This window comes from Pygocentrus nattereri, chromosome 28 (assembly GCF_015220715.1).
Source record: "Pygocentrus nattereri isolate fPygNat1 chromosome 28, fPygNat1.pri, whole genome shotgun sequence".
NCBI classification, from domain to species: Eukaryota; Metazoa; Chordata; class Actinopteri; order Characiformes; family Serrasalmidae; genus Pygocentrus; species Pygocentrus nattereri.
Genome location: NC_051238.1, coordinates 12,769,422 through 12,781,637, shown reverse-complemented (window position 1 = coordinate 12,781,637; position 12,216 = coordinate 12,769,422). Strand labels below are relative to the sequence as shown.

The window sequence follows — 12,216 nt, the reverse complement described above, 5'->3', positions numbered from 1 at the left end:
TGATGTATTTTATTTTTAAAAAATCATTTGTCACAGATTTTGCTCACTAGTGTTATCGGGACCCTTATGTTACATTTTAACACAGTATTTTCAGCTCCAAATATACAATGACCCTTATATTAACACATTAAATCTCTGAAAGATTTGTCAAAACAATGTAACTTATTATAAATGCAAAATCAACACCAATGAATGAACAGATTTTCTGTATAAAAACAGTGTCACTGTCATAAGAAAAACAAGTTTCATGCTCTTATTACTTTCTTAACATCTGTTGACATAATGTATAAAACATGACCAGTCATTATAACAAATAAATCTGCTGTTTTCAAATGGTTATTATTATTATTAATAATAATAATGATAATAATAAACAAAAATACAGTTTTACAAAGTTGCCTTATAACAGCAGTGGAATCATGTGCAAGTCCTTTAGTAAAACCAATGTCAAGCACCTCTGAAACACAACTCTAATATTAATACTCCTTTTGCCAAGCAGATTATTGACAAAATTGTATTATTTGAAAAGCAATAATGTTGCATGGCATGTTATTCCCAAAGAGGCTGGAGGGAAAAAAGCATTCATTCAGCAAGACACGGGGCTATAACGACTGTAGTGAGTCTGAGGAAATATATGAAATGCAGCTTCCTGGAGTGATGCAAAACACTGAGGAATGGAGTGTGTTTGAGATGGGGACAGAGAGATGGAGAGATGCACAAAGTGGGGGAGGAGGAGAAACAGGAGGAGAGAGGGGAGAGAAAGAGCAAATTAAAGGAGAAGTAATAAAATAGAGAGGGTGGGCACAGAGTAGGTGTTGTAGAGGAGGGGGAGAGAGGGAATGAGAACCAGTGAGATTAATGAGAGAGAGAGAGAGAGAGAGAGAGAGACAGAGAGAGAGAGAGAGAGTGACAGAGAGACAGAGATAGAGCATCTGAATTGGCCCTATACACTTGCATGTATGAGGAATTAGCTTACATTGATATATCATAAAGAATCTAAATAATTAACAAGTAGATACAATAAAGCAAGGAAAGGCCGTGCAATCAAAGATCCAAAATTGAGCTGCTTCAGTGAGCAGTGAACAGTATTTGTTCCATTTGTTGTATAAATAATATATTATGGTATGGTATTTTTTGTATGTAAAATATAGGGGTCACTAAAATGTAAATAAAGCATAGTTTGGCTTTTAAATGTAAAATGGTACAAAATAAAATAGAAAGCAAAAACTGATAATCCAGGAAACAGGGTTGGATGGTTAATATGCTGTTTTACATTGGAGGTGCTCCATAAACAACACAACTGTTTTTTTTTTAATAACTTTTTACTTAAATAAACTTAATTACTATTGAATTCAGTTGTTATTTGCGATCAAATGTGTATTTAATGGATATTTTACAGTAGTGAAAAAAATGGCTCAGCCAATCAGACATTAGAGCTGGAATGATCTGTTTTATTAAAACAATAAACCACTACAGGCTGTGATTTTATCATAGTTTATGATTTCAGACTCCACTTTAGAATGTGCCTTAAAACAGCCCTTACCCACAGAGAATCACTGCCCCTCAAGTGGCATATTGCATTTATAAAATGGCAACAATAAAAAAAAAATATAGCTAATATTATAAACACCTTTCCACTAACAAATATAGTTGTTGCCAAGTGACCATATATAGACTGCTAAAGCAGTAACATTAGCTGCGTTCCAAAGTCTAGGCTGCAGCCGAGGTAGTGCAGGCCCTTGGTAGGACTGCTATTAAAACTCCTCCTTAGTAGTCTACTGGTCACACAAATGGAACAGTCCTATCTAGCCTGCGTGGTGACATCACCAGTGCGGCGCGAAACTCATCAGGGAACTGGTGAGAGAAAATGGAGCCCTCTGCATTGTGCTTGTTGCTTTTTAATTTCTTCACGGAAATGAAGGAGGTGTTATCATGTAGTACGATGAACTACATATATATACAAAATACGATATAGTGACAATATATGATCTATGGACAAATGCTTTAATTAATTCATTACACTTTATTAGGTAATGAAGACAAATCCAAGTACATGAACAACTTACATTTTAAAACAACTCTGCTCCAACGTCTTCCTTTTCTGTCATTTTTGTGGTTCTGTTTTTTTTTTTTTGTTGTTGTTGTTGTTCATGCGCAGAGAACTGTGGGTAACAAAAGGCCTGGAAGGCTATTTCTGATATGTCCTTGAGCTCATTCAGAACGTAGGCTGCTTTTCTAGGCTGAATATGAAGGGTTTGCTATGATGCAGCAGCCGAGAAATGCAGCCTATCTTGGCTGCAGCTTAGGCTTTGGAACACAGCTATTGTATGTGATGTTATTTCACTAATGTTTTATTTTTCTCATGCAAAATGACAACATCATAAATATCATAAAATAGCAATTTTAATACGTAAACGTCTGCCTTATAAGGAGTGTTTGCTTACCAAACTACTACTGCAACAGTAATGCTAAATTCCTGTGCTGTGTTAGTAGCACGTTATTATGATATCTATCTTTTATCTTTTAGTCGTTAAGAAATGAACTTGTCAGCCCCCAGTTTAAACAGTTTAAACTAACCTAGGTCCTTACTTCATCTTTCAGTTCACCTGGCGGTAATGGATTTTAGTGAATTCTTCTTGTTGTGGTGATGCCGTTAAAGTTGTGTGTATAACAAGTATTTCACCGTGGCTTTGTACACAGCTCAGCCAATCAGATCTTAGGATCTGAACTATCAGTTATATGAAAATAAATACAATGAGAGAGAGAGAGAGAGAGAGAGAGAGAAAGAGAGAGAGATGGAGAAAGTGGATAATGTAGAAGAAAAGAATAGAGTAAAGAGGAAAGATACTGAAGGAGAGAGGGAAATAGAGATGGAAATGATATGCAGTGAAAGAGAGGGGGAGGAAAGGAGGAAAGAGAGTGACTACAGATAAAGAGAGAGAGGGAAAGGAAAAGAAGGGGAGAGAGAGAGGGAGAGAGAGAGGGAGAAGGAGGAAGCAAGGTGGGGGCAGATGGGGTTCCCCTGAGGGTCGAACCATGTGTGAGAGAAGCGGGGGGGAGGGTGTTTAGCCTGTGGGGGGAGCTGAGACTTTGATGAATTAAACATCCCCTGAAAGAGGGAGAGAGAATACATTACAAAACACACGCGCCACAGGGATGCGGGGGGGTAGGTCGAGAGAGAGAGAGAGAAACAAAGTGAGCATGAAGAGGAAGAGTGAACCAGCAGAAGAGAAAGAGAGATGGGATAGAAAAAGTGTCATCGCTGTTGTAAGAAAACTTGTAACATGTGTTGGACAGTATTGCTCAAATTCTGTATCACAAAGTCTCACAGTATCAGATTTTAAAGGGCCCATATCTTATCAGCCTAAATTCTCCTCACTTTTTGCAATACATTTTTTTTGTGTTTCTAACTGTTCTGTTCACGTACCATTAAGCACGACACAGGCAGAAAGGAGGCCGTTTACGTGTATCTGTCTTAAAGTCACACGAACAAACAGCCTGTTTAATTCTAAGGGATAAAGAGAAGTTGGAAAATCATCATGTAAAATAAACTAAATATGTTTGGATGTGCAAATGTTTTTATAGACCCTCAGGGATGAAAACAGAATATAAGGAAAACGTAGGATGGACTGTTTTGTTCCCAAAAATGACTCTAAAGTGAGCCTCAAGCTGTATTTCCATTCCATTAACAATGGGAAAGTCATTGTATAGAATTATCAGTGATTTTATGTATAGCATTCCATTGCACCATGCATTATAGACCAATTTAAATCATTTTCTTTTTGTTGATTTAGTTTAGAAGTATTTATTACATATTTACATATAGACATAAGTACACATAGAGAGAGACAGAAAATGAAAGACGGAGAGAGAGAGAGAGAGAGAGAGAGAGAGAGAGAGAGAGAGAGATTTTAGTCATTCTTTTGTCTTCTGAGACTTTTGAATTTCAGTTCAAAAGCACACGTGTGTGTGTGTGTGTGTGTGTATGTGGTAAATTTGCATATGGTGTGCTTGTGAGAGTCCATCTCTCAGAGTATGAACATCAGTATGAGTGGAAAAATTATTCTTCTGTATTGCATAGGAGCACAGAGAGTGTGTATTGTGGTACTGTGTTTGCCAGAGTTTGACATTTCAAAGTGTGTGTGTGTGTGTGTGTGTGTATGCACCTCATTTACATAAGTGGTGGGGCAAAATGTATTGTTTCTGGAAAATTAATTAATAAATAAATAAAAATAAGAGTGCTGGACAACTAGGCCGCTGACTGACACTAACTTTCAGCACTACTAAAACTAACTTTGCAGCCCTCTTTCACTAAAATTGAATTAGTTGTTTGAGACATGTCCCACACCCCCAGCTGAAATGGAGGTTTTAGATGGTTCTGCCACTGAGCTTGACTGCCCATGTCACTGATATCATTTTTTGTGATGCACACGTTCTGAGCATTCTGATTAAAAAAATGTGAGACATAACCACAGTAGTTTAAATTGGGTAGGTCAAATGTTTCAGTTTTCTCAAAACTAAATGAGCAAAATGAGAAAAATTGCCGTTTGGATACTAAGGTTAAGTTTAGATTAGGGTTGGGTGTAGGTGTAGTATTACTTAGCTACAGTAATACAAAAATCATTAGAAATATAAGGACGTCCTCTCAAGTATAGCAAGACAAGCATGTGTGTGTGATATTTTCTGCTTTAGTCTTAGAAGTGTCGTTGTTATTTTGCTGTACATTCAACTTGTGTCACATAGTCATATAAATGTAGTTGCTTGATTAATTATTGTGAGTTAAATCATTTTAACATTCTGTATCGACAAGCACTTCTGTCAAGGTCATGGACAATTTGTAAATTATTGTTGTTTGTTATTAGACAAAAAATTGTCTAAACCAACAGTAACTTTTCTTTGCATTCGAACAGGCTGTTCTGATGGCCTGGTCTGATTGGTTGAGCTCTACTTGTGCTGTCATTTGTCATAACAGAATATTTTTTCACTCTCATACCTGCAATGGAATCACAGCTGTGATAATAATAATAATAATACATTTTATTTCATGGCGCCTTTCAAAAACCCAAGTGATGTTTGTGATAACGGACTCCTTAAATATCCCTACTTCTACTCATACATACAAACTGTGGTAAAGTTCAGAATCTGCAGAGACAAGCTGTCTCTGTTTGCTTGAAACCTAGCTATGAGTGAGAAATAATTAACCCTTCACACCCCAGGCTTATTACAGTAACTTGGGACTGAGGCAAGTTGCAAATGCGAAGTGCCTTTACTAGGGGCATTCAGAAACTCATGGTCAACATACAGGTAGGCAGAAAAGTAGGCAGGCTGGTGTCAACAAACAGGTAGTAGACAGGAAAAGATGCACACATGCACACACACACACACATTTTCTAAGCCACTTCTCCCTCAGGGTCACGGGGGTGGGGTGCTGGAGCCTATCCCAGCATAGGGGATAGGGGATAGCATCATCGGGTGGAGGAAAAGATGCATATCCCTCAAAATTAGAAAGAAAAGCTAGAGTCAGAAACATTGAAATCCAACACAAGAAAGAGGCTCAGAGCTCAGGTAAAGTGTATGTATGTAAACTCTTACTCTGATTTCTTTCCGTTTTCTCAGTCTGTGCATAAAGGTATTTTGTAACATTGCGGATTCTTTCTGGTTTATTCCAGAACAAAATATCAAGGTATCATGTATCATAAAATTGTCTTGAAGAATTGTGATGATACACTTCAGCCATACCGCCCAGCCCTTCTTTGAAGGTTGAGTTTTAACCTCGTGAGAGGTGTAAGTGAGTGCGTGTGCAGTCTGTGTGTGTTTGGCATGTGGGTAAAGTGAAATCCATTTTATTCCGCAGGTAAATGCTTTTGGGCAAAGTAGCCTACTGCAGGTTTTATTTCTGCGTGACTGAGTTGCTCATATTAAAGCCGCGTTTGCACGCTGTTGCATCTGGCTGAGCTTATTTGTATGTCAGGGTATGTGAGTGCATTTGTGCAAGTGGGAGTTTGAGTTCGCTGATGATTCTAAAAATACTGCACTTTCAGAATGGAGATTTATTTTTTGGATGGATTGTTGTTTCCTTTAGAGACACGTACTTTCTCTCGTGTGCTTACAGATTCTGTGTGTTGGTGTGTGTACGTACCGTGTGTGTGTGTGTGTGTGCGCGAGTGCTTTGTGAATAGATAGGTGTGTGTTTTGTGTCTAAGTGCTTTGTGAAGAGGAGCAGTCAGAGTGAAATGTTTCAGAGTAATTGCTTTGTGTCTGTGTCAATGGGGCTGCGAGAGTGGATTTAACGCTCTATCTCTCTCTCTGATTCTCTCTATCTCACTCTCTCTCTCTACTCTCCGTGCCTGTCACTCTCTTTTTTCACTGTCTTCTGTCTCTCCTCCATCATTCTTTCTCTTCTTCTCTCTCCCTCTTCTTCTTCTTCTGCTTTTTCTTTCTCACTCTCCTCTTTCTCAGCCTCTCATTCTTTCTCTCTGCCTCTCTCACACTCTCTGTATTTCTGTCCTCATTTCTCTCTCTCTTTCTTCTCTCATTTTATCTCTCCTTCCTCTTCTCTTTCTCCCTTCTTATCTTTTTCGTCCTTTTAATTTTTTCTCTTTCTGTCTTTCACCCTCTCTCTGTTTCTTTTTCTCCTTTCTCTCTCTGTCTCTCTCTCTCTCTCTCTCTCTCTCTTCTTGTCCTTTTCCTTTCTCTCTCTCTCGCTCTCTCGCTCTCTCTCTCTCTCTCTCTCTCTCTCTCTCTCTCTCTCTCTCTCTCTCTCTCTCTCTCTCTCGCTCTTCCCCTCAGTCCATCTGTGTCTCTCTTTCAGTTTCTTTTCTGTCTCTCTGTTGTGTCTGGAAAAAGTCTGTCCACATAGTTTTTATTGTCTGTGAGCTTCTACAGAAGCTTCTGTCAGCTGCTGATCTGCTGATGGTGATGGCCGTAGAGAGAGAGCACTGTGTTACCGCTCACAGAGTGGGTTATTCTGTGTGTGTGCGTGTGTGTGGGTGTGGGTGTGGGTGTGTGGGTGTGGGTGTGGGTGTGTATGTGAGAGCAGATTTCCTTCCTTAAAGTGATCTACAAATAAATGTACACAATGACTACATTTGGAAAAGAAGGAATCAGTCTAAATCAGGTTTTCTTAACCTTTTTCACAATGTGGACCTTTTCTCATGTTAAAAATATTTTAACCCTGTTTGCCAAGCCTCCCTCCAGTCTCCTACTTCCCCCACACACCGGTGTACACATTAAAGAAATTACAGAAGAATAATCAAATAGTAAGTTACTTACCTACCTGGCACTGAAAAAATACTTCAGCTATAGTGGTCAGTCACGGTCACCCACTGAAATTCAAAATTGACATTAGCCTTGTTCCCTGGTCTGTAGTGGGAGCCATTTAGCAGAACCTTGCGTTTGTCAACATTATTTTCCCTGTGTTTAATAAGGTAGTACAGGTAGTACTGCTCTACAGAGCCCCCTGGGACCACAGTGTGACCCCAAAGGGGGTCCTGACCCCCAGGTTAAGAACCCCTGGTCTAATAATGACTCACTTGACTTAAACTATGTGGTTTTAATCTCAAATAGGTTTACTTAAATTTTATATGGTTTTATAAGATTTATAAGATTTTCACTCAGTTTCCATTTTGTGAATGTGATGTGACAATAAACTTGAAGAAGTCCTTGAGCATGCAAAGATTCCACTACTGTAGCAGCTAACATACTTAGCTTGTTAACCGTCATGGGTTGCTATTATTGTTTTGCTTTAATATTTAATTGTAATCACATAATGAACTGCATAGTTACATGAATTCTATTTCTGTTTGATTTACATTCTGTGAACTCCACTTCTACATTTCAAACAATGACAGAAAATCAGCAAAAGTGGGAGATGTTTTTTGTTTTTTTGTTTGCAATACAAAACTGTAAATGAGGACTATTCTAAAACAAAAACTAGTGATGAAAAAATATACTAGTTAACTGTAATAAAAATAAAAATGCCACAAAACACAAACTGTGAGGTTGGTATTGAGCTGTACTTCACAGCATTATAAGATACAACAGCAACTGAAATAGCTGAAATCATAAGAAAACTGAAACTGTTTGTAAAGTGTGAATTTGCATTTTAAAAATGTATTTGTGATATTCTTTGAACATACAGTACAAAATATTTTTTTCTAAAAAAAAGTACATTTTAACATTTGCTAAATCTTACGTACATTTACAGTAAACTCCTAGATACGAAGTTCCATTGTTTTATAGTACTGTGTAAACATACTTTATTTTTAATGCATCTTGTTACTGTAAATGTACAGCAGAATGAAGCTACATTACAGTAGTCTTGTGATCCAGATGGATGAACAGTATCCAGTTGCTATTTTACTTACTATTTACTGTTAGTGCAGGAAGTCACTGCAGACGTAATGCAACACATAGTGAGTATTTTACTGTAATTTTACAGTAAAAATATTTTACAGTGTAAATAGTATTACAGAGATGCAGCTCACAGTGTAGTCTACTGTTGCATTGCTTTCTGAAAAAATTTTCACCATAACACTAAAAATGTCAGTTAAAACTGAACTGACATAAAAACTAAAACAACGATTAATGTACTCCTAAAATAAACTGAAGTCAAAAACCAATATAAAAACTACACGAAAGTACAAAAACTCTAGTAACTCTGCTACACAGAAACTTTTTTTATCAAACTCAAGTCCTATTAAAATATTTCCTAATTTTCTTAAAACATAAATGAGATATAGAAGGAAAGCTTAGAGCCTGCACTTTAAACAGAGTTTCTCTGTCTGTATCAGCCATATTAAATTATTAATACATAATATAAAAAGAAGTGTTTCTAGGAGCAGATGAACAGATCCAGATCCTGCCTGAGTTTTTTAAATATACAGAAATGCAAAGATGACTGTAGGATGACGTGAGTGTGTGTTTGAACTCCACACTCTGAAGGATAATGGATAATAGATGTGAGACTTGTGTTAGTCAGCTGGGCTTGTAGCTCGGCCTGCTGTTTTAATACAGCTCTGCCTCTTCACATACTTCACTCAGCAGATGCCCTGCTTCTCATCCTGCTTCTGATCCTGCTGCTGCTTCTGCTGCTGGATCTGCAGGCTGAGTCACCCGCTACTAATCCATACTGTCTGAGTGTGCTGCTCTCAGTTTGCAGCATTATTTTATTGGATTATGTTTGGGAGTTTCCTGTGGCTTTCTCTTCCTTTCTCTTTGTCTCTTCCTCTCTGTCCCCTTCTTATCCCTCTCTGACTCTCTCTCTCTCTGTCCCTCTTTCTGTCTCTCTCCCTTTCCTTTCTCTCCTTTCCTCATTCTCACTCTCCTTTCCTCACTTTCTCACTGTGCTCTCTCTTTCTTTCTCACCGACTCGCACTTTCTCTCCGGACCCAGTAGTTTCTTCAGCAGACTTTTAGAAAGCATCTCCTCCTGGAGTTTTCAACTTACCAGACTTATAAGCATCCTTTGCCCATTGGAGTTGTATTGTAATTTTTAGGCTGACCATTCATAATCGTCTTTTTCTTTCCTCTATTCTTCAATTCTTCAATATAAAACATTTTTCATATTTTATTATTCTTCCTGAGGTCCACTTATGATGTTCATGTGGTTTTATGTACCCACACCTGGTAATTTTGTATGTCCATTTTCTTACATGTCTTTATCCTTTAGAATTAAACAGACTGGTTTTGTTATTTATTATTATAACATCTTTAAGACTGATATATGTAAATTACCACTGTTCTGATTGGTTGCTCTATTTTGTGCTACATTATAGAACACTCTGGGCTGAAACAGTCCTAATAATTTTGATGTGAAAAGGTGGAGTTAATTTTTTTTTATATATCACAAAATGTGTGTGCAAAATCGTGTGTGTGTGTTCTGGGGTGAGTTTAAGTGGTGTTAGTTTATTTGTGGATGGTGTATGTCCGTCTATGAGTTTTTCTGTGTCTCTTGAAGCTGGATGTGTGTGTGTGTGTGTGTGTGTGTGTGTTTTATACAGGACCAGCTGGCGTATGCAGACCCACAGGGAGGATTTTGTGTGTGGTGTGTGGGGGTCAGTGAGAGTGTGTGAGGGGAGGGGCTAGAGGTTTGGAGATTGCCTTTTAAAAGCAAAAGTCAGCTGAGATTTTACACTTTCACTGCAGGGGATCAGGAACAGAGTGATTGTGTGGTTGTGTGGGTGGGTGGATGGGTGTGGGTGTGTGATTGTGTGTGTTTGTGATTGTGTGTACTGGTGTGTGTGTGTGTGTGTGTGTGTGTGTGTGTGTGTGTGTGTGTGTGTGTGTGCATTTTTGTCTGGATTATTTACAGAAGCTGTTGCCAGAGGTTTGCTAACCACATGTTGTACCCACAATGCCAGCACTCAGCCTTCGTTTGGCACAAGGTTGTGAAGCCTGAGGGTCTGAACTACATCCTCCAAATTCACAGGGCGCTGAATTCCCCTTTCACACCCAGACTAATCACACAGATATACACAGAGAAAATAACTGAAGGCAGATCAATATGCAGAAGGAAAACACTCCATCAAGGGACTTATAAGACTTAAAAACTGGAAATATGTCGACATTACACAAACGTCACTTTATGTTATGACAGCATACATGTGTGCCGACACGACTCGGTTTGACTGAATGGAAAGTTGTGCCATACTTACACTGTTACTGTGTTATGTAACTTCATTGGAGAAGATAAAAACATTTTAACTCCTTAAAATCACAGGCTTATTTCATATTAAGACCAATTATTCAGTAAAAAATGCCCTGGTCTTTTAAGGGGCAAACTTAAATACATCCATTGAACTTTAACTGATGCCATTTCTGGTTGCACCCCTATGGGATTTTCAGTACTATGTTAGCACTAAACCAATACTGGAGCACATGAATATTTTGCTCTAGATTAAATGCAAACTTTTGAAGCTTGTAACTTTTAAAGCATGCCTTCCATTCCTTTATATGAGGCTTGTAAAAGACACGTTAACATATTTTACTCACATGTTGCAGTTTTACAGTGAGTTTTTCAGTATAGCCCTCTGACATAGAGCTGCTGCTGTTTTCCATTCCCAAAAAGTGATTGAAAGCTGGCTAAACTACCACTTGCATTTGCTGATAGTGATGTCTCTAGGACTTCAAGAAGGCAAGAAGACAACTTCAAGAAGACAACATTTTTTCTCACAGTACTGGTTCCATTCATTGTAAATTACAATTGGTTGATTATTCATAATTATAATGAGGAGAGACAGACAGACAAATAAAGACAGATGGAGGAAAGAGTGACAGACAGATTAATACATAATCAAACAGAAAGGTAAACAGATACATAGACAGGCATGAAAGGCTGTTCCTCTTGGAAAAGGCAAAGAGAGGAGGCCAGACAGTCAGCCAGCCAGACTAAATGGGATTTAGCATAGAAGACTGCAGTTTAACATTTAGCTCTACATGCTCAGCTGCTGCTGCTACTGCTCTTGGCAATATTCAGTGCTTATGTTTGCACAATAGAGCAGAAGAGTGAGAGCTTTTTCATGTTCCACTGCAGAGGTGATTTGTGGGACTACGTTGTTGGTCACTGACACTGAGATGTAATGTTTGAATGCAGTATATCTTCACTGTCTCTTAGATCATTACTATTTTATTATGTTCTTCTGAAAATATAGTTAAAAAACAAAACAAACAAAAAACAAAAAAGGTAGTCCAGCAGCAAGGGCACCAGATAAATCCTGTTAATTCATTAAAGATTAATTAGTTAAAAGTATGTTTTGTCAATGATGGTAAAAATCTGTAAATTTAGTCATTTTCTTAGAAATGCTGATGTAAATTAGTAGCAGCAGTGTTAAATTACATCATTAATCAGTTGTTGGTCATTACATTTTGCAGTAACAGTGAGGATGTGATATACAAGCAAGTCAGGGGCAATCGCAGACAATGCATAATATTGGTCATTCTCGTTTCTCTCTCAGGTGAGCGGTGTGAGTTTGACCGCCGGTCTGGACACTGTGTGGCAGGCGTGTGTCGCAATGGAGGGACGTGTCGGGAGCTGTCTGGCGGTGGGTTCCGCTGTGAATGCCCTGCGGGGGGCTATGAGAGACCCTACTGCACTGTCACCACACGCTCATTCCCCCCGAAATCCTTCATCATGTTCAGGGGGCTGCGCCAGAGATTCCACCTGTCCATCTCTCTCTCGTGAGTATACAAACACATCATGCTGCTTGACACAAAAAAC

At 38.4% G+C, this 12,216-nt stretch overlaps 1 protein-coding gene across 5 annotated transcripts in view; it reads left to right on the top strand.

Annotated features, from left to right (window-relative positions):
* celsr3 (cadherin, EGF LAG seven-pass G-type receptor 3) overlaps positions 1 to 12,216 on the top strand; it is a 93,018-nt gene that overhangs the window by 27,071 nt on the left and 53,731 nt on the right. For all 5 annotated transcript variants that reach the window (XM_037535744.1, XM_037535742.1, XM_037535743.1 and 2 more), the window contains exon 4: positions 11,954 to 12,176. In XM_037535744.1, coding sequence (XP_037391641.1) covers positions 11,954 to 12,176 — 223 coding nt within the window. The remainder of the gene's footprint in view (positions 1 to 11,953; positions 12,177 to 12,216) is intronic.